Source organism: Triticum aestivum, chromosome 7B (assembly GCF_018294505.1).
Source record: "Triticum aestivum cultivar Chinese Spring chromosome 7B, IWGSC CS RefSeq v2.1, whole genome shotgun sequence".
Classification (NCBI taxonomy): domain Eukaryota; kingdom Viridiplantae; phylum Streptophyta; class Magnoliopsida; order Poales; family Poaceae; genus Triticum; species Triticum aestivum.
The window spans coordinates 248,893,613-248,917,561 of NC_057813.1; the positions used below are offsets into that span (position 1 = coordinate 248,893,613).

The window sequence follows — 23,949 nt, forward strand, 5'->3', positions numbered from 1 at the left end:
GCTTTCACGAGTTCGAGCAAGAATTGCTAAAGACCATCCCGTCGAGCAAATCTACAATGATATTCAAACCGGGAGAATCACTCGCTCTAAAACTCGTTTAGCTAACTTTTGTGAAAACTATTCTTTCATCTCTAGCATTGAACCTATGAAGGTCGAAGAAGCATTGGAAGATCCGGATTGGATAAATCGTATGCATGAAGAGCTACACAACTTTGAGAGGAACCAAGTTTGGACATTGGTTGAGAAGCCCGACAACAACCACAACATCATCGGTACCAAATGGGTATTTCACAACAAGCAAGATGAAGATGGACAAGTAGTTCGCAACAAAGTACGTCTCGTCGCCCAAGGCTACACACAAGTCGAAGGTATGGACTATGGTGAGACTTACGCTCCTGTTGCTAGACTTGAGTCCATTCGCATCTTACTTGCCTATGCTAATCACCATGATATCACCTTGTACCAAATGGACATTAAAAGTGCTTTTCTAAATGGTGAAATAGAAGAGGAAGTTTATGTTAAGCAACCTCCCAGCTTTGTCAATCCTAAGAAACCAAACCATGTTTACAAACTTCACAAAGCCCTTTATGGTCTTAAACAAGCTCCTAGAGCATGGTATAAATGCTTGACCAAGTTCCTCATTGAAAAAGGCTTTGAAATTGGGAAAATTGATTCCACACTTTTTACTAAAAGGGTTAATGGAGAACTATTTGTGTGCCAAATCTATGTTGATGATATTATATTTGGTTCAACTAACCCTCATTTTAGTGAAAAGTTTGGGAAGCTAATGTCGGAGAAGTTTGAGATGTCTATGATGAGTGAACTCAAATTCTTTCTTGGTTTGCAAATCAAGCAAACTAAGGAAGGTACCTTTGTCTCTCGAACGAAGTACACCAAGGACCTATTCAAGAAGTTCAATATGCAAGAATGCAAAGGTATGACTACACCCATGCCTATTAGTGGACATCTTGACTTGGCCAAAGATGGTGAACCGGTTGATCAAAAGGTTTATCGCTCTATGATTGGTTCATTGTTATATCTATGTGCTTCACGTCCCGATATCATGCTAAGTGTGTGCATGTGTGCACGATATCAAGCTGCTCCTAAAGAATGTCATCTTAAGGCCGTGAAAAGGATAGTGATATACTTAATCCATACACCAAATTTTGGCATTTGGTATCCTAAGAGGGCCTCTTTCGATCTTGTTGGCTACTCCGACTCGGACTATGCCGGAGACAAGGTTGATAGAAAGTCCACTTCGGGTACTTGTCAATTTCTTGGTAGATCTCTTGTGTCTTGGTCCTCCAAGAAACAAAACTCGGTATCCTTATCCACCGCCGAAGCGGAATACATTACCGCTGGTTCATGTTGTGCTCAATTACTTTGGATGACCCAAACTCTTAAAGATTATGGGATATATGTGAAACATGTTCCATTGCTTTGTGACAATGAAAGTGCTATCAAAATTGGTCATAATCCCGTATTCTCGAACTAAGCATATTGAAGTTCGTCATCATTTAATTCGAGATCATGTTGCTAAGGGTGACATTAATCTTAAGCATGTTCGCACCGAAAAGCAATTAGCGGATATATTCACTAAACCTCTTGATGAGAAAGTGTTTTGCAGGTTGAGAGGATAATTGAACATCATAGATGCTTCAAACTTGGAGTAGAAACTCCATTGGACACATGCAATACATGAGCTTATGACTAATCCTTGATATTTCTCTTATGATGAAGATCTTATGTCTTGGATATATTTGCATCTTGGATGTTATATAACCCATGTAGGTACTTGGTTGAATCAAATTCCATGAGATTGTAATCTACTCACATCTTGAGCAATCTCTACATCACCAAGCTTCTACACTATGGTGGTTGAAGACAAGGAAGCATGGAACCATTCAAACATATCCTTTGACTAATTCTATGTTGAGCTTCATGATTGTCATTTTGGATACACAAGTGCTCTTCCTTGCAAGAACTAACCCATGTAGGTAGATGGAATCAAATTCCAAGTGGTGCTCCCAATTCTTGATGAGCTACATCAACCTTGAGCAACCCACACAAGTTCAACTACATGTTAAACACCACCAACCAAGGTATGTTATTCCATCTTAGAGAAGCTTTACTCCAAGTCATGAGCTAAAGCAACTCGACAAGATGTGAATACATCAAGATGCTTAAATGAAAAATGGCAACCCCATTTTGAGCTTAAACGATGAGTATGACCTATGATCAAGTGATCTCACTTGACTCCTAAGTCAATATACTCTAACATAGGTGACTTTGTTGCCGACCATCTCTAGATGAAGTTCTCTTGTGTTCTTTTCTGTGTTTTTGCATTTGTCTCATGCATATTTGTTTCCCCTTTCAAAAAAAAACTTCTTCTAGATTTCTTTCTGTTTGCCTGCATTTTTCTGCATCCAATTCATTATTTGTTTCCCCTTTCAAAAAAACTTCTTCTAGATTTCTTTCTGTTTGCTCTGCATTTTTCTGCATCCAATTCATTGTATATCATTCAGTAAATTCCTTGCAAATCTTTGTGAGATCTTACTAGTCTAGTGAGCTGAGGTGACAAGTGTTTTCTCTACGATGAACTCGATTACACCGATTTGTTGTTTTCGGTCCAACCGAATCCTTTCGGTACAACTGACGCATACCACTCGGTGCCACCGATTTCACAAAAGGAAAAACAGTTTGCCACTTATTCTATGTTTCTTCTGATCCAGCTCCACTCAATGAATCTTGTCCTCTACAAGCATCACATTTATTATAAATGCTTTGTGCTATGACTCAAGGATCAAACCCTTCTTGGAAATTGATGTCAAAGGGGGAGAGAGAGATCACATCAAAGCTTATCACTTCCAAAAGGGAGAGAGCATTACTTCAACAGGGGGAGAAAGAGATCTGCAGGGGGAGAGAATACTCAAGTAGAAAGTATTTCTCAAGGATCCCAGATGCTTGGTGTTCAAGAGGAGAGATGCCACATGTCTTCTTGAGGGGAAGGACATGTTCATATGTGCTTATTTGCATTAGCTCTGTTCAATTACATCCTTCAGCTCTGATTTTCTGTTCCCTATCTTCTCCCAGTATCCCATGCTAGATTCAGGGGGAGCAAGACATCTAAGGGAAAGAAATCATTTAAATTCATTGCATATCTTTACTCTTGGGGACATGTCTAATCCAATGTGGTACTTAGTACTCACTCTCTACATGTCATCCCAGTCTTGGTATTCTTGTGGTTTCTTATGTTTGCTCTGGCTAGTAGATGTACCTGTGTTATCTAATCTTGTTTATGCAGGTTCATTCCATCCTAAGCCAACTCAAGACTACAAGGTAAGTATATGCATCACAATCATGTGTATGAGGAATTCTTGCTGATGTACATACTGTTTGCAAGAAGGACTCATGAGCATGAAGGTATTTTCTTAAATATTCTTTGCTCTGATGCATATGGCCAAGATACATGTAACACATTGCCTGCTCTATCATGGTTATGCTGTCACATGCTTCTATATTCCATATTCACATGATTGCATACATGTAGGGGGATCCTATGCCTGTTACATGTCTTTCCAAAGCTTTACTTGCTATTCTTTATATCTTTATCTAAAGCTTTGATGTATGTTGTCATCAATTACCAAAAAGGGGGAGATTGAAAGCACAAGTGCTCCCTAGGTGGTTTTGGTAATTAATGTCAACATATCTCTTGATGGACTAACACTTTTATCTAGTATGTTTCAGATAAGTTCAACAATGGAGTGGCATGGACTAAAAGATGTGGTAACTCCTTCTAGATGCTAAGGACAAAGGATTGGCTCAAGCTTCAAGCTCAAGAATCTTCATTTTACATTTTAGGGATCCAAGATCACATTGAGTCTATAGGAAAAGCCAATACTATCAAGAAGGGATGAGGTGTTGCTTAATGAGTTTCTTGCTCCACAGTGCTTAGTGATATGCTCCAAAACCCTCAACTACTTTCCCACTTCCACACATATGACCTAAACCTAAAGTCAAACTCGGCCCCGCTGATTCTTTCTATCCGGCGCCACCGAGTTCAGATGTCTTAGCCACTGCCACAAACCCTAGACAAATCGGTCTCACCGATAGGGATCTCGGTCTCACCGAGATGGGATTGTAATCTCTCTGTGTATGTTCATTACCAAAATCGGTCTCACTGAGTTTGAGCAATCGGTACTACCGAGATTACAATGCAAACTCTCTAGTTAACTTATTACCAAAATCGATCCCACCGAGTTTGAGTAATCAGTCCCGTCGAGTTTGCCTGACCAACTCTCTGGTTAGCTAATTACCAAAATCGGTCTCACCGAGTTTGTGTAATTGGTCTCACAGAGATTACGTTATGCCCTAACCCTAACCATATCGGTCTCACCGAGTTGCATGTCGGTCCCACCGAAAATCCTAACGGTCACTAGATTTACTAAATCGGTCCGACCGAGTTTGTTGATTCGGTCCCACCGAGTTTGGTAAATTGTGTGTAACGGTTAGATTTTGTGTGGAGGCTATATATACCCCTCCACCTCCTCTTCATTCGTAGAGAGAGCCATCAGAACAAACCTACACTTCCAACTTACCAGTTCTGAGAGAGAACCACCTATTCATGTGTTGAGGCCAAGATATTCCATTCCTACCATATGAATCTTGATCTCTAGCCTTCCCCAAGTTGCTTTCCACTCAAATCTTCTTTCCACCAGATTCAAATCCTATGAGAGAGAGTTGAGTGTTGGGGAGACTATCATTTGAAGGACAAGAGCAAGGAGTTCATCATTAACGCACCATTTGTTACTTCTTGGAGAGTGGTGTCTCCTAGATTGGCTTGGTGTCACTTGGGAGCCTCCGACAAGATTGTGGAGTTGAACCAAGGAGTTTGTAAGGGCAAGGAGATCGCCTACTTCGTGAAGATCTACCGCTAGTGAGGCAAGTCCTTCGTGGGCGACGGCCATGGTGGGATAGACAAGGTTGCTTCTTCGTGGACCCTTCGTGGGTGGAGCCCTCTGTGGACTCGCGCAACTGTTACCCTTCATGGGTTGAAGTCTCCATCAACGTGGATGTATGATAGCACCACCTATCGGAACCACGACAAAAACATCCGTGTCTCCAATTGCGTTTGAATCCTCCAAAACCCTTCCCTTTACATTCTTGCAAGTTGCATGCTTTACTTTCCGCTGCTCATATACTCTTTGCATGCTTGCTTGTTATGTATTGTGAATGTTAAACTTGTGCCTAAACTCCACTTAAACTTAAAGAAGTTAAAAACTGCAACTTTGATACTTAGTGTCTAATCACCCCCCCCCCTCTAGACACCTCTTCTCAAGGTCCTACAGTCTGTAGTTCACATTTGAATTATGCGCATGAATGCATAGAAAACTCAGTTAATGTATAAAAATGTCTAAGCGGAACCCCAAAAAATCCCACAAATTGACACAACACCCCTGTTGTTCTATGTTGACACTAGGAAAAAATTGAAATCGAGAAGAGGCAATGCATATCATTTCGTCCAGAAAGGTGAAATGTTCCCTATATCGGGCTTGTGTGAGAAGCTCTGGTTTGTGAGAAGCATATCCCCAAACCTGCCCCAAATGGGACAAAAAATTTACCACGGCATGTTGATGCCGCTCCATGAGAGCATGCCAAGTTTCATGAATTTCAGACGAGCTTTGGATTTACTAGAATTTAAAACCAGGTATATATCTCAATGTGTGCGGCCGAGTGACGGTGGCAGGGTGTTTGACATTCATTCTCATTTCTTGCATGGGACCTAATTAAGCATGCAACCAAGGACACAAATTTTAATTTTCAACTAATTTATATGCATTAGAGCATGTGCATGTAGTTCAAATTTGAATTATGCACATCAATGCATAGAAAACTCAGTTAATGTATAAAAATGTCCAAGCGAACCCCGAAAAATCCCAAAATGACACAACACTCCTGTTGTTCTATGTTGACACTAGGAAAAAATTAAAATCGAGAAGATGCAACGGATATCGTTTCATCCCGAAAGGTGAAACGTTCCCTACCGAAACCATCACACTTGTTGTGAGAAGCTCTGGTTTATGAGAAGCTTATACCCAAACATGCCTCAAATGGAACAAAAAATTTACCACGGCATGTTGATGCCGCTCCATGATAGCATGCAAGTTTCATGAATTTCGGACGACTTTTGGATTTACTAGAATTACAAAAGCAAGCACATCAACGTTTGCCGGAGAGCCACGGTGCCATGGTGTTTGAAATTCATACCCGTTTCTTGAATGGGATGTAAGCATCAACCCATGGACACATATATCATTTTACAACCCATTTTGGTGCACCGGAGCATGTGCATGTGGTTTAATTTTGATTGTGCACCTCAAATGCCTAGAAAACCAAGTTACCATATAAAAATGTCCAAACGAACCCTGAATAATTCCAATTTTTTAAGACACACTTATAGTTTCATGTTCACTACAGATAGAAGTTCTAGCAATTCAAACACCATCCTTTGCAGCTGTGACCCCATTATGTAATTCAAATCAAGATGAAAAATCAAGTAGATCCCACGCAGTTTATTATCACAAACCGTGTGAGATGCAGTACAAAATATCCTGGAGCATCGTCTGTGTATAGTACACCTATGGCTTACTCGAGAAGGTTCGTCGGCTACAGTCCATAGCCCGCTCTGAATAATGGACCGTGTCTGATGACACTTTGTGCGCCGGTTTTTTCGCTGAAGCGATTCCAAATTTTCGGCTTCCGCGGAAATATCTACCTCCCCGCCCCCTTCCCCTTACCAAAAGCCACATTTCCCCTGTTTTCGCCTTCCTTTCCAAGGTAAAATCTTCACTCCTTGCTTGCAGTGTCGCCTCCTCGCCGGCGACCCTCCTTCATGCTGCTCGGCCTCGCCTATCCAGGCTGGTAATCCACACCCGAACCCCATCCTCCTCCTCCTTCCACATCCCACATGCCCCGACCGCCGGCGCGAGCGCGACACCTTCCACCCAAATCACTGACCCCTCCACCGAATAAGCTTCGTCCTAAGCCATGGTGCATGTAGTATAGTCAGGATCTCAAGAAGCATTTGGCAGCGGAAAAGCAAATCGCGGCCGCACGCACGGATGAGGTCGCGATGGCTGCCATTCGTGCCGACCCCAGATCTTGGAGGAGCACCTCGCCGTTGAGGCCACCGTCGACGCCTCGCGCGCCAATGCCGTGGCGCAGTTGGCTGCTTTAAATGATAGTTCGTGGCGTTTTCTCGAGGCCACCGTCAGTACCTTCGACGAAGACTATGGGGTGTTTTCTCGGCGTGCACGTGCTTACCTCATCTCGAGAGCCAGCAGGTTGGTGCCCGGAGTGGCTCAAGCAACTCACCACTATGACGAGGGCACCCACGATGCGGAGGCCTCACCCTCTTCCATGTCCAAGGAGCCAATCGTCATCGATCTCCGACAATGAGTAGCTTGTCTTATTAGCTCACTATAAGGACCCATGTTCAGTTTGCTAGCTACTGCCTTTCCTTAACAAATTCTAGTGAATTGTGATATCTACTTTTACCATGCAATCTTCTGCTCTAGTGTATATGTTCTATATGTCGTGCAATGTGGTGTTCAGTTAACTATTTGGTTCAATTCTTCGAATGTGATGTTCAATTCTTTAGGGTGCAATTTTCCAAGTTGTTAAGCATGCTTGGTTTGGTTAACTGCCCGATCTTCTATTAGGAGTATGTTATATTATGCAATGTGGTGCTTAGTTGACGTTTGGTTCATTTGTTGTGGTGTTTAGTTAACTGTTTGGTTCAATTCTGCAATGCGATGTTCAATTGTTGTGTGTGCATTCTGTTATTGTATACCATGTGAGAAATAAATCGAATTTGGCTATACTAAATACATGAGAAACAAATACAATTGCTATATTTCCAAGTTGTTAAGCATGCTTGCTTTCGTTAACTATATGATCTTCTATTAGGAGTATGTTATATTGTGCAATGTGTTGCTCAGTTAAGGTTTGGTTCATTTGTTGTGGTGTTTAGTTAACTGCTTGGTTCAATTCTGCAATGCGATGTTCAATTGTTGTGGCTGCATTCTGTTATTGTATACCATGTGGGGAACAAATCGAATTTGGCTGCACTTTATACATGAGGAACATATACAAGTGCTATATTTCCTAATTCTTAATCGTGCTTTGTTTGGATTCCATGTGGCTTGAATTAATCTGATGAATCTGCAATGTGCTTATCTTTCATCAACATTTTTCTATACCACTATATAGTTCATTGATGATTACCTCTCAAACCACTAATGTTTATGCACATCCTTGTTTTCAGGCCTTTCCAAAGCAGTTCACTGATGATTACCTCTCAAACCACCTCTATGGTCAGGAGGCGAGGAAGGTTTTCATACAACACCCACATTTCAATATTGAAGTGTTCCTTAAGAGGACGAAGGATGGATGGTCAATCATCCACAGGCACTGGCCTAAAGTTGCAAAGACCTTCAACATCAATGAAGGCTCAATATTCACCTTCCACTTCAGCAGTTTTCCCGATGAGATGCATCTGTCTATGTACCGTCTATGATGCTAATTTCGAAAGGTCATGTGAAACTTGGTGCTGGTGCAGTTGTATAATGGGGTAGCTGAGTGCTAAAGTTATATCATGTTGTACTCTGATATATTTCAATTATGAAATCCTGCTTAATTGGTTTAATATGGGGTAGCTGAGTGCTAAAGCTATATCATGTTTAATGGGGTAGCAGTTGTATAATGGTGCAGTTGTATAATGGGAATGAAATATATTATGTGTTTAATATGAATGTCAATTAGATTAATAAATGGATTATTAATAATAGGGCAATTAGCATGCTAATTGGTTTTTGCTATTGCAAATGGTTATTGAGAAAATACCGTGGGTGATGACCTAAGGCAATGCACACAGTTTCTAGGAATAAACCGTGTTGGATCAATGAGCAATCACACACAACATTCTCTTTAAAACTGTTTGTGTCAGGCCACCTTGCGCAAACGTTTACCGCATAAAAGTTGTGTGTGATGGATAGCCTTTGCCACACAGTTTCTTCTACGCATTGTGTGTGATGCATTCAATAACGCAAACGATAAAATTATTAATATTGTGTGCGATGGGAAGGCCATCACAAACGATTTAACGGGAAAAATTATGTGTGATGTACCTATGAACGAAAACATTTTGCTTGCAGCGACTGTGTGGGATGTATATACGAACGAAAACGTTTAGCGGGGACTGACTGTGTGGGATGTACTTACGACCGGAAATGATTTCGCCTGTATAATTGTATTTTTTTAGCAATATTGTATGTATAAATGTATTTGCTTGCTCGTCGTTTGCACACGACCTCATTTGCCGAGTGTGTGTGCCAGGAGGGCATATCCCCGACGGTTTCTGGGTCGTGTGGGAAGGACCCCCCTATCACCCACACTCACTAGGTGGCGGTTCCAAATGCCGTCGCGGAAAGGGGTTAAAAACCGTTTGTATAGCACCGATGCGTACCAGTGCCCCCTCTTCAAGTCCTCTGGATGTCTTCTAGTCCAAGAAAAATCATCACGAAAGTTTTATCCCGTTTGGACTCCGTTTGATATTCCTTTTCTGTAAAACTCAAAAACAAGGAAAAACAAAAACTGGCACTGGGCTCTAGGTTAATAGGTTAGTTCCAAAAATAATATAAAATAGAATATTAATGCATATAAAACATCCAAAACAGATAATATAATAGCATGGAACAACCAAAAAATTATAGATACGTTGGAGACGTATCAAGGTCTGCCTCTCCAGCCCCCTCCTTCCCTCTTCTTATTGGTCCTGGCCGGGATGCCCTGCGCCGCTCCCACTCCGATCTACAGAACTCGCCGCCGCCTTGCCTCCCATGGGGATGGCTGCACTCCCCTCTGCCCGTGGCTGCTGCTTTTGATCTCCATGGCTAGCACCCACCTCCCCCTAGCCCCCACCCCACCCATTCACAGAAACCCTAGAATCTTCTCGTCCCCTTCCAATTTCTATCCCTATGTGCTGATGATATAAATTTGCTCCACTATGCAGGTTGTGGTTTTTTTGGTATGGATCCCGAGCAGCCGATCCGAGGTATGTGATGTATGGATCCCTAGTTGGCTGATTTGCATCTGATGTTCTTCTCAAATAGTTGTGTGTTGTTGCTATGAAAATTGCTTCATATGTTGTTCAAATAAACTACTTGCAAATGCTGTAAAGTAATTACATATTGCTATGATGTTTGTGTGTGACGTTCGAAGACATGTGATGTTGTGTTTCTATTTGAGATAATTACATATGTGATGTTGATGTTTGATCTTGCTATTGCTTGAGATGTGTAGTTCAAATGAAGTACTTATTGATTTCATATTCATATGTTGTACAACAAATGATTCTAAAAACTAAATGGTGTGATTCTTGTGTAGTTCCATAATATAAGATCAAGTTGATTTGGTTTCTTACATAACCGAAGAGAATAAAAGAAGGAAGAGGAAAAGAATTATATTGACAAAATTATACTTTGAATCAATTCTTCTTGGGATGGCATACCTTAGTTCATTGAGAGCACCTCATGGATTAGGGAGTTTTAGTGATGATGAGCACAAACACTACCTTAGAAAGTACTTGCTGAAAGATACATATGATGGGTCTGAAGCTGCATGCTATGATCAACTTCATTTAACAAAAAGGAATTTTCATGATTTGTGCATCATGTTGCGTGAGAAGTGTGGTGTACGGGACATCGTGTATGTTGTTGTGGAAGAAAAGGTTGCCATGTTCTTGCTAGTAGTGGGCCATGGACTGAAAATGAGGTTGCTTCGAGGCACATATAAGTGATGTTTGGGAACTATTAGTACTCACTTTTCTGAGGTGTTAAGAGCCATTCTATCTTTGCATGGGGAGTTCATTAAGCTTCCTAAAGCTAATGTACAACCTCCTGATGATTACAAATAGAAGTGGTTTGGTGATGCACTTGGAGCATTAGATGGTTGTCATGTAGATGTTTGTATTCTTGTGGCTGCCCAAGGGAGGTATAGGAATAGGAAGCAAGTTGTTGAATAAGTGCCGCTATAGAAGTGTTGTTGTTGCTGAATAAGTGATGTTGCTGATGTAGTATATGTGCTGTTGTTATTGAATAACTGTTGTTGTATAAGTCATGTTACTATACAAATGTTGTTTTGAGTAAATGCATCTACTCCCTCCGTTTGCAAATATAAGTCTTTTTAGAGATTCCAACAAGTGACTACATACAGAGTAAAATGAGTGAATCTACACTCTAAAATATATCTACATACATCCGTATGTTATAGTCCATTTGAAATTTCTAAAAGACTTATATTTAGGAACGGAGGGAGTACTTTATAATTGTTGTGATTGTATTTTTCATATATAATCATTTAAGAAAATATAGATATTGCATATAATTTAGTTCCAAACATTACATGAAAGTTCAATTTTCATCATATGACAAATGACGAATTCCAATGTAGAGAATGACCATCCAAACAAGCTTCAGAATTGATCCTCACTTGCAAATTCCAAGTGGCACTTCTATGCACATCCAAACAACAGAATTCATGTTCAATATCAATATCAAAGTCAAGGAGAATTGATATTGGGGCCAATTCAATTCCACATCCCTCAATATCAACATCCAAACGGAGTGTTAAACTATTTTAAAACTAGACCAGCATCATTAGGTAAGACCCTTTAAATTCAATAAAGTTGAACTCTTCCAATTGGCCCCAAACTTTTTGTGCAACTTAGTAATGATGTGCTTTATTTATGTGCAAAATATCACATTTTACAAAATTCATTTAATAGCAAAAATAAATACAAAACAGTGAAAGAAAAATAGGAATCGGAAAAGAAAAAGGAAAAATGAGGAAACCTACTGCACAATTGGGTCCTAAGCAACTACAGTGCAGCCCAGCCCGTGAAGCCGGCCTTCCCCCCTTACCATGGCCACCGTGCACAATTGGGTCCTAAGCAACTACAGTGCAGCCCAGCCCGTGAAGCCGGCCTTCCTCCCATCGCGCCCTGGCAAAGGCCTCCCTAGCACCATGGCCACCGTGCGCTCCTCGCACTGCACAGCCGCGGGTGTGGATAAGAATGCCCCCAACTGCCCCTGGAAACCCTAGCCCCCTACAAATCTTTCCCCTCTCGCAGCTCTCTCTCCCCTCCTCGGCTTGCGCCCCCACAACTGTCCGAGGATGCGCCGTCTCTGCCGCAGCTCGCCCGCGTAGCCACCAGCCATCCCAGTCCCTTTCGACGTGTCCATCGACTTCTCCGCGATGTCACACGTCTCCAAGCAGAAGAACACAAGCCCAGGACCTCTCCATTACACCAATAGCCATCCTTTTCAACCTCGGCACCGCCAGACGCCGTCGCCGATTTCGTCGACACCGAGCCTCCCCAGAGCCCTCTGACCTACTCGTGGACGCTTTGAGCTCCTCTCCCTTTCTTTCCTTCTCACCGTCTCGGAACACCGTCGTATCACCGCCCTCGCACTTCGGCCCCCGTGGCCAGAACTCGCTCCGCGTGTGCCCTCGCCATGCGCCCTGCCTTGACTCAGGTCGTGACCTGGCCGCGCACCCGCGCGCCTTGTCCGTGAAGCTCACGCGCTCCCATGCTGCCCCTCGCTGGCCAACACCATGGCCGGCCTTTGCCAAGCCAAGTGTGAACCATTCGAGGGTGATTCCTCCAAGGTCTCCTTAACGGTTACATCAAGTAGGAATCCATCGAGAGTGATTCCTCATATTCTCCTTGATGGTATGGACACACGGATACCTTACCTTCAGCTCAGTCCTTTGTTGAAGTCGGGTCAACTCCATGGGTTACCCGCGAGAGTTATTGATGTCGGGTTGACCATAAGGGTACCTGCGAGATAATGATGTGGCACGACCGGGCAGGCAGAGACCGCCCTAGAGAAGGATGGGCCTGGCCCTTATCGTAAGTCTGCGAGACGGGGCGACAAGATCACTGATCGTCATCGCGAGCTCCCAACACACTAATGAGTTTGGATATATGATCTGAGTAGGCCTCTGGCCTTTTTGCACTAACCACCACGTGGGAATACGTATGGGTTATCGGTGTTGTACGATTCTCCTGAAAGCTCTTTAGGTATCAGCAGTTGAGCAGCGCGCGCCCGGTTGGACGGTAACCGCCTACACTTGTATAAGAAGGTGGGTCCGCTCCAGGCCGTGTAAGCAACGTGCAAGAGTGCAAAGGGCGATGGGCCCAAGACCCCTCCGCGCTTAGGATGTAGACCGGCATGCTGACCTCTCTATTGAGCCTAGGTAGGACTACGATGTGTCGATCAGCCTAGGCCGGGCATGACCCGGAATAGTGTGTGCGACCGGAGTTAATCGAGCATGTTGGGTAAGTTGGTGCACCCCTGCAGGGAAGTAATCTATTCGAATAGCCATGTCCATTGTAACAGACGTTCGGAGTTGTATCCCGATCTACTACAATTGGAACTAGATACTTGTTACAGATATGATGGCTCCAGGATCGCTTCCTGGCGGGATAGACGAGGAAGGATCTCTGGGCATTGCTATTATATACTTGTTAGTATATATTATATGTTACTCTACTCTCTTTTGTTGCTGCAAGACGCTGCAAGATGCTAGTTTTCGATAGGCTAGGCCTTTCCCTCTATGTTGGCAATTTTGTAGTATAGTCCATAGATACAACCCCTTCCCTTTGATACTTATGCATATTTAGATAGATTTGATGTAAGTCTTGCGAGTTCTTTGGATGAGTACTCACGGTTGCTTTGCTACCTTTTTCCCCTTTACCTGATTGCTGCGGTCAGATGACGGAGCCCAGGAGCCAGCTGATCCTGCCGATGACTTCTACTACCCTGACGAAGCCAATACTACGTGGAGACCGACGACCAGAAGTAGTTAGGAGACTCCCAGGCAGGAGGCGTGCGCCTTTTCATTCTAGATATCGTTGTTTTGCTCAGCCTTCTTTAAGGCAAACTTGTTTACTTATGTGTGTACTCAGATGTTGTTGCTTCCGCTGACTTTTGTATTCGAGCCTTCGTGGCCGTGGCTTGTAATATAAAGCTTTATATTTGAATTTGTGTCTAGAGTTGTGTTGTGATATCTTCTTGCGTGTCTCTGATCTTGATCGTGCACATTTGTGTGTATGATTAGTTCATGATCGAGGTGGGGGCGTCACAGTCGCTCACCGCATAAATTCATTTGTGCCTATTCTATATGTCGTCATTCGTGGTTATAGCTTATGATTGTTTAGTAAATTGTCTATCTATGGTGGGTGTAATGTGTGTTGTCCCATTTAAGGGTCTAAGCAACATTATCTAAAGACCTACGCAGCTAACACATATAGCGAATCCGTGACCTTTAGGTGACAGATGGAGCTATCTATGAGAAGCGAAAACAATATGAGATAACAGTGATCCACATAACTTATTGTATTGATCCGATCTCACAACCTTAATTGTGGAGGTGATCATGTATGGCAACATCGAAGGAGGACTATAGGAAAGAACGGATCTGATGTGGAGGAGTTCGACCATTCAAGGGTGATCCACCTACCGAACAAACAATCTACGTATTAGAACCACGATACAAAATAACTGGTATTACCGCCGCAATGGCACACTAGATGTAAACTATGGTCCGAAGTTTCTCCGCGTTTAATCTCCCCATTGTAGAAAATAATTGTTTATTTTTCCGTTTACTCAAGTCATTATTGTTCTCGCTGCCACAATAAAACTTCTCCACCACTCTCGTATATTTGTTCCATAGGATAATACTACCATTTACAGATTTTTAAACAATTATTTCACACAAGACCGGTGACAACTTGTGTGTGACCGAAACATCACTCATAATACTCTCCTCCGTTTTTTGGTGGAACAATAACTATTGAGATACTTACACGAAGGTGGTACACTACCTTGTGTGTCTTGCGGCCACCAAGACTCCGACGAGAAAAAGTAGCACATGGTAGAAAGGCCACTACGCACTGCAGACTCACTTCCAGGGGCTCACGGCGGCCACTGAGCTGGCCGGTTATCGGGAAGATATGTTATGGGAAACGGTCGCCGCTGCGACCATGATGATGGCTAGGTTAAAAGAAAACTAGTCAGCTATAGTTTTTTTTTTGGAAAAACTTCCGTTTGTTCATCTTCAATCATGGCAGTACAACGAACACCAGAAATAATAAAAATTACATCCAGATTCATAGACCACCTAGCAATGCTTACAAGCATTGAAGCAAGTCAAAGACACACAGACACCCCTCCCTCGGCGGAGCCCGATAAAACTTAGTTTAGTTAAAATGTGTCATAAATGTAAAGATTTTCGTTGGGTTTAGATAAAAATCATCTGGCTTGAAATGTACGCGGGCGATCATCGGCTACCCTATCACCGTTCGTGGACGGATGCATTTTAAGATGGTGACGTGGTGCGTGGTGAGGGGGCGGCAGGAAGAGCATGTGGAAGAAGAAAATTAGCTCCCCTTCTCTTTGACGAGCTAACCACAACTCCGCGTCACCTAGGATACTCACCGCTTCCCAATTTCTTGCAGAAGTATTCCGTGCCACCTAGGGAAGAAAAGCATATTGGGCCTGGCGAACTTGGTCAAGCAGAGGCTGAAAGCACCCAGCACTAGTGCGGTTCGGTGGCATATACCTTATTGCACATGGGTGAAACCACGATAGATCAACGCCAAAGAATGGGATGTCTTATGCATGGCGCAGTATTTTAAAAGGCGTACAACTCTTAAAGAAAGGCATAATTTGGCAAGTCGGAGATGGAAGAAATATTAATATTTGGAAAGACCCCTGGCTTCCAAGAGGCATCACCAGAAGAGTTACCACACTGCAAGGAAGAAATTTAGTCACAAGGATGGCGGAACTTATTGATCCAATAACTAATGGTTGGGACAAAGACCTAGTGTGCCAAACTTTCAATGCAGAAGATGCTAAGATAATCCTACAAATCCCCATTTATGAGCATACAAAGGACTGTGTGGCTTGGCACTTCGACAAGAAAGGGATTTTTTCCGTGAAGTCGGCATACAAAGTAGCAGTAGATTGTGCAGAAAGGGAATCAAGATATGGCCAGCCATCTAGCTCTGCAAACAGAGGAGAAACAACTAATTTTGAATGGAAGAAAATATGGGCCTTACCTCTCCCTAACAAAATTTTGCACTTCCTATTGCGTATGGCAACATACAGCTCACCTTTAAGAATGAAACTGAGGAATAAAGGTATGGAAGTGGATACTAGATGTCCAGTATGTAACAGATACGATGAGGATGGGGGGCACTGCTTTCTGAAATGCAAGAAAGTGAGGAGGCTTTGGTGGCTAGCCCAAATGGAAGAAATTAGAGAGAAACTTTTGAAAAGCAATGACCCAATAAGTATGTTCGATGAGATATTTCGCCTGACCGAGGAAGATCGCATGAAGGTGTGTATTCCGTTCTGGGTGTGGTGGCATGAGAGAAATGAGGCCAATGCCGGAGATCAGATGAAATCTCTAGATGATATAATTGCTTCTATTAACTACCATGTGTTTGAATGCAGGAACCTTAAGAAGCAGAGCAGCACCCAGAAACAAGATTCTATCATATGTTGGTCTCCTCCCCCAAGTGGGACCCTCAAAATAAATACTGATGGCGCTTTTCATGAAGCATCTTTGTCTGGTGGATGGGGTTTTACGGTCAGAAATGATAGTGGTGAGCTTATGGCAGCAGGAGCAGGAAATCTGGAACATGTATCCAATGCTCTCCACGCCGAAGCCCTTGCCATGTTATATGCAATCAACACTGCTACACAAATGGGATGTAATCGTGTGATATTTGAAACAGACTCCGTGGTGTTGAAGCAGGCGATCTCAAGCGAGGAGTATGACTTGTCGACTTTAGGTGCCGTGTTTCAGGAAATAAAATTTCAGTTGAATGTGGCTTTTTGATGATGTAAATGTTAGTGTTTGTCCAAGATCTTGTAATATAGCAGCTCACAGCCTAGCAGCACATGGTGTAAGATTAGGAGATGGGGAATATGAAACTTGGCTAGGCTATTTCCCTGAGTTTGTTGTAAACTCTGTAGCTGGTGATTCGGCCAGTCTAAATTTGTAATGGAATACAAGGTTGTTCCTTCAAAAAAAAGGAAACCACGATAGATCCTTTGCTCACATGATGAACTGCAGACACATCACACGTGTGACGTGTCCTTTCCCTTGATGAATTGCCTGCGAGGTCAGCATACCATGGCAAAATCTAGAGGTATGGTCGGTGCAGAATCATGCTGAGGCCAATAGGTACAAACTCAAATTACATCGTCAATCAAGATACAGGAGGGATTCAGCTCTCCTAGGCACAAGCCTCTGACGTTGGTATTTGTAAACACACAAGCATAAAAATGGTTCTCCGGAGAGGGGATGTATTTCGGAGAAACGCCGAACGGGGGGAACCGAACCATGTCTTCTAAGTGCTGCACTTCCACCTGGACGAGGGCACGCAGTTCAGGTACCGGCACCAGTGGCAGCCGTCGTTGCCGTTCTTTCCCTTGAAGAGCATCGCCAGGCCGACCACATACCTGCACCACAAGCCACCTTCGTCAGGTTTCAACCAGTAGTAAAGTGTTGCTACGACAAAGTGAACATCTGGACTACACCTTCCTAGTAGCAGTTTGTCATGTATTGGGATAGAGTGGAGAGACTTACCCAACCAGCAGCAAGAGCAGCGCCGCGCCCCACAGAGCATACTGGTACGTCTTGTACTTTGGGGGTTGATCGGTCTGGGGCAACTCATGCCGCTCCATCCAACCAAATTGAGGCCTTGCCAGCAGCACAAACCCAAAAAGGAACCCGGATACGAACCCACCAATATGCGCAAAATTATCGGCATGCGGTAGTATCCCGATTGCCAGATTGATTGCAATTATGAACAGAAGAGTTGTGATGGCTGCTGCCTGCAAGAGCAAACCAGCTCAAACTTGCATCGAAACAACTGAACAGGAGTGCAACAAAATACTCCCTCCATACCAAAATATAAGACGTTTTTTTTTTGACACTATGACAGCGTCAAGAAACGTCTTATATTTTGATACGGAGGAAGTATTATACTAGTATCTGTATTCTGCTGACCTTGTTGGAATAAATGGTCCAGTTCATAATAAGCTCAGAGAGCATAGAGCCAAGCAGGCCAAACAAAGCTCCAGAGGCACCGACAGAGATGTAGTGATTACGTAAGAACAGTGCAGACAGAACACTTCCACCAAAGCCAGATAGCAGGTAGATGATCCCAATGCGGACTTGCAAGTGCAAAAACTGAAGTCAGTACACGGGAATTTACTCAGCCGTAACACAAAGGTAAATACAGCCTATGCGCAAATTCACATTAATGAAACACGCCGACATAAGGAAAAGAAACAATTCTAGAAAGATCATTGACCCTTGTAGACATGATAACCGTTTCATTGTTTTCAAATAAAGACCAGGAAACCAAATCTCTATCAGATTTGTGAAACCAATGGCCTTTGTGCAGGAATGCTGGGAAATATATATATATATATATATATATATATATATATATATATATATATATAAGGAAATTTGGTCCCCAAGCCTTAGAACCAGATCTCTGTAAATATCTCCACAACTCTTTTCCTTTTGATATGCAAATGCGGTATAACTGCTCCTCCCTAAAGATATTTATCAAGGGAACTCCCAGGCGCTGGCCAAGACTACTGGAGCAAATTGCAACCAACGTCTTCAACACTTGGAGCAGCTGGTCACCAACTTATACCAAGATTGACGGCAGGATGAGGTGGCAGGGCATATATGTTTAGAGGCGTTACCATTCATATAGCCTTCAATATTACTCCTCCAGACAGCATTGAAACGTTATTTAGGACGTGGTTAACTGGAGTAGACTCAGCTATTGCGGCACAAATTCGGATAGGAATATATGCTTTATTGTGGGCTATATGGAACTGCAGGAATGATATGATCTTTAACAGACAAAATATTTTAAATTTCTTGCAGATCATCTTCAGAGCTACGGCATGGATCCGTACGTGGTCATTACTCACTCGTACGGCCTCCAGGGAGCCTTTGGTTACTAGGTGCAACCGTTGGGAGATGGTAGCGCGGGGTATCTTCAACCGGTTTGGATGACGGCCCATTAATAGGATAGGTATCTAGTCATCTTATCCTGTTTTTATGCCGGTTGTGGCTTTTTTAATTCAGACCTTTGTTTTATTTCACTCCGTTTGCGAGCTGGACTATTTTCAGACTTTGTACTCCGTTGGAACGTTTTAATAATATGGCTGTATGCATCTGTCGGATGCAGAGGCCGGGGGTGATCCTCCTAAAAAAAATATGTTTAGAGGCGTTTTGCTTAGCTTAGTTTCAGAACAGCATGTTGTGTAGCAGTCTGCAAGGCTAATGTGATGTTGCTGGTCACTTTTGGGCGGTTTGATGTGTTCTGGCAGTTAAACCCCTGTACCTTGTTTCGTATTAATACAAATAGAAGGAAACCCCTTCTATAAAAATAATTTAGCAACTATAGTACATAGCTATGTGACTCCAACACAAAGGTGAGGCACGAAATCAAACATACCGAACTACTTAGTTCAGATTGACATCAGTTTCCACAAGTACTACTTGTACCAACGCAGAACCAGCTCAAAGAATTATAATGCTTAAACCATGAAGTACATCCAGAGAGAGAAATATAAGACTAGTGTTAGAAGCAGATAACAGTCAACCAAGGTATCTCAATTAAGAAAGATTGACATGCGGAGAAAATGGAAAAATGAACCAATTCAGTACTTCAGTGAAGCTTACCAAAGCCAAATTGCTGTTCAAGGCGAATTCCTATGAATAGCAAGCTCATCATGTTGACAATCAAGTGAATTAGGCCAGCATGGAGCCAGATACAGCTGAATAGGCGCCACCATTGGTGTTGATGAACAACTTTGGCCCAGTCAAGAGCTCCCATCTTCTCTAAACTGCAAAATGGGGTATGCACTTCTTTAGGACATGTCCCTTTATTTCCAACATTTTCAAGACGAACAAAACTATACCATGCCAATCCTAACCAATGTATCCCTGATTCCGAATGCCAGGCTATCTATCAATTAGTATAATATATTAAAAGTACAATACAACAGAAAAAAAATATTTCTGAAATTCTCACCAATAAGAAAATCATCCATCCATTTATCCAATAGAATATTGTAACATAACCACTAGATCTTCATAATTGCACTTAGATTATGTGGACTTGCACTTTTTAAACATGGTGGCACATACAAAATTACCGCTTGATGGACCGTGGGCCTTTTATCATTGTCCAGGACGTGAAGAATTAGGTGTGCAAGCAATTTGTGTGTGCCCGAGATCATGTACTCACAGAAAAAATGAAAACGGTGTGCATACCCTAAACAAAACTAAAAGCAGTGTGCATATCCTAAACGGAATTAAAAAAGCGTGCACTTGTTGGAATTTGATAGGATGTCGGGTTAGACAAAGCAAGGAAGAAAAGAAACTAGAGATAACACTTGAGTTGGATTTTGGAGTAAGATGCATTCCACTTCTTTTTAGACAGCAAGAATACAAAATGCATTGCGATTGATTGAGTGTCATTGAAATCTTAAACATGTTACTGAACCGACTTGAAGGAAATAAGTGCAAACTTTTGGGCAGCAATGGACTTGAGATGAAAGGTCATGAGAGCATCTACTCAAAAGAAGTTGTGAATCTTTTGAGAAAACACATGAAACTTCATCTTAGTATGACATGTCAAATTGCAAATTTTGGTGCAAAATATGACCATATGCTTTGTGTACCAAAAATTACAAATTGGTAACCTGGGCAGTAAATAGTATGCTAACAGTGTAAATTTTGTCAATCTAAAAAATAGGTTTATATGATAATATAATTTCAACTATTGATGATAAAAATCTCAACTCCAGGTAATATCACATACTATAAATTAACGATCGAATGGATTGCAATAAAAAAATTATTCCACATACTGATATAATATTATGTGCATGTGCAAATAATAACTAGCCATATAAGTATGTATAAACGATCAATTAAACTCACACATAAACAATACTTCTGATCACGGTCTAATTTGTTATAAGTAGCATATTAGTGCATACTTATGCGAGTTCCAAACATTAAAGATGATTAAAGACATTTACTAGTTTGCGCAGGACACCATGATATTTGTATATATAATGGAAGCACAGTACAACAGAAAAAGAGAGATATGCCAGTTGATCTGACGTTCATGTAAGTAACATAACATATGTGTATACGAATGCAACAAATAAATTGGGTATAGTCATTTCCCGCGCATTTGAGCAGGCCACATGTGATGGAATTAATAAATGCAACAGATAAAACAACATTTTTTATTCCAGTTCAATGAGAGAAGAAAAGAAGTCCCCACCAAACACTATCTTAGATTGCAGGAGGCAATATAAATATGAAAGTCAATGTGGTCAACATACATATGGCAGTGTACCTACCATAGATATGATTATTTTGAGGGATATCATAACTATAATTTAGTTTGCCAGTAAGTGGCGTATCCACGAGAAAACGAATGCTGATAAAGATACCTTGCTAACTCTGTGTACCATATTCTTTTTTGTTTAACATAATTTGAAGTACTAGTTAAATCAGCTACTCCCTCCGTTCACTTTTATAAGACATTTCAGACAGCCAACATTGCCCTGTTTTGGGTGATGTCTGAATTGTCTACAAGGTCTTATAAAAGTGAACAGAGGGATTACTGTTTTCCGTCAAACAAATAAATAAAAGATACCTTTGTAAAATCGAATTGTTCCAGGTATTTTGCATTGCACCACAACTAAATCAAATTGCTTCACTGGAAATAGTTTGCAAAAGATTACGTTTAAAAAAAACTTACAAAAGATGATGGTGTTTAATCGCCAGTTTAGCAGTAGTAATGCAGATCTAATTAGTCAACATTGCCCGATCTCCCCCATTTCCAGACTAGCAGCTAAAAATTGCGATGAGTGCACCTCTAACTTTGACTAGCGGTGACACAGAAATCTCGCCAAACTGGAATCCCACAGTAAACCCAGCAGAAACCCCCAACTTGTGCTGCAACCACTCCACTCACAAAATTCCCCACTTTTGATTTCAAAATTGAACTGTAAGAGCCTGAATGCTATGAAGCATGAGTGTGAGACGTACGTGGCCGAAGAGGGGCCGAGGAGCGGGTTCTCGCGCAGCGGCTGGAAGGAGAACTGGCGGAGGAATCCGGCGACGCAGGACGCGTCGCCACCGAGGTACATCCCGTGGCGGGGGCAGTCGTTGAGGTACATCTCGACGGCGAAGACCGAGACGCAGGCGCCGAGCACGGTGGGCACGAGCCACGGCCACCACTGGCGCTCGTCGTAGCCGGTGCCGGTGCCGTACGAGGCGTACTGCTGGTACCCCGCGCCGGCGCGGCCCGCCTTCCCCTCGCCGCTGCCGCTGCCGCTCGCCATGGCCCCTAACGCGCGCGAAGTCTAGCTAGCTAGGGTTGGCCTTGGCCCCCTCGCTGGCGCTCCGTGGCCTGTAGTTATAGCAGCGGCCGCGGGCGGGGGAGGGGAAGCGGCGACGTACGAGCTGTAGTGTGTGGGAGTGTAGGAGTAGTGGAAGGTGGTTGGCGTCGCGCGCGGCTTGGCTTGGAAGCGAGGAGGGGGGATAAATGATGGAGAGTGAGGTGAGGTGAGGTGGCCGCCGCGCCGACAGTCAGTGTGGCGCGTCGGGACCGTGGGCCGTGGCGCGGGCGTGCCGGCGACAGTCTCGGGTTAAGGATTGGTTAGCTAGCAAGCTACTGTAAACTGGACGGTTAACCAGCTAATGCTTATCCTTGGGGGGCAACAGCAGAGAGCTGATTTGAACTGGACGGTACGCAATCTTTCTAATCGAATACGCATCAACATGTGTGACGTTCGTAATACAGGATGCGCAAAACGGCACGCATCCTCAGCTCACGTTTTGCACATTTGCTCTTGTCAGAACCAGAGCGAGGATAGGAGAGGGAGGTTTTGTGCAACACTTGCTTTCATTGATTACAATGCTTACACGTATCTGTAGGTACAGAGCTCAACTAACTCACATAGAGAACAGAACATGCGTAAGAATAAGTCAGCATTAATGCCACTATCTACACACGCACATACACACGTCCGCTAGCAGCTCTCTTCGGCGTCAGCTGCAGCCAACCGTACTTACACCAACCTCTTTTCGCCGATCTGGCATTGTGATTCAGTTTCATGGTTCGTCGTCCTGAAATGAGAACTCTGCCGTGTACTCCTAACTAATAATCAAGTCTTGAGATCTAACTAGGTTGGCTATTTTCTTTAATAAGCAATAAACAGCAGAGATTTGACGAGGATGCTGAGCTCCCGCTACTTGATCGAGAAAAAGTTGCTCCTTGCCCCTTGGATTCTGTAGCTTTATTTACAGCGTTCATGGCATGGTCGACGCGAATGTTGTTAGAGCATCTCCAACAGGTGTTCAAAAAGAGCTCCGCGCACTAAAAAATCGTTTTTTGAGGCGCCGAACAGCTCCAGCAGAAGCTGTAGCGCTAAAAGTTTTTGAGCGCGCGCTGAAAAACGCTATCGTGTGCAGTATATTTTGGGCTCCGGATTGGACGCGCTTCACAATTTACACTGTAATTTTTTTTTGCACTCATTTTTGGGCTTTTGCTAAAGCAATGTTGAGTCCGGCGCACTAAAAATGCTACAATGACGCGCTAAAACTATTTTAGGACGTGAAATTTTTGTCCACCTGTTGAAGATGCTCTTAGCTATTGATGAAAGTGAGCTTGTGTCCTCCGGTGGCCGTTGAGTCGAATCGCATCCGGGTGGTGGCATATGTGCACCGACGGATTCGGCGGTTCGCGCGTCT

General features: G+C 42.9%; 1 protein-coding gene across 1 annotated transcript; it reads right to left on the reverse strand.

Moving 5' to 3' along the window:
• Positions 1-17,287: 17,287 nt before the first annotated feature.
• LOC123156425 (RHOMBOID-like protein 3) lies at positions 17,288-22,725 on the reverse strand. Its single transcript, XM_044574559.1, has 5 exons — positions 22,243-22,725; positions 19,852-20,015; positions 18,148-18,314; positions 17,725-17,972; positions 17,288-17,597 (listed from the first exon to the last, which is right to left on the reverse strand). Exons 1-5 carry the CDS (start codon positions 22,536-22,538, stop codon positions 17,486-17,488), a joined length of 987 nt encoding a protein of 328 aa, XP_044430494.1. The 5' UTR covers positions 22,539-22,725; the 3' UTR covers positions 17,288-17,485.
• Between the last annotated feature and the right edge of the window lie 1,224 nt (positions 22,726-23,949).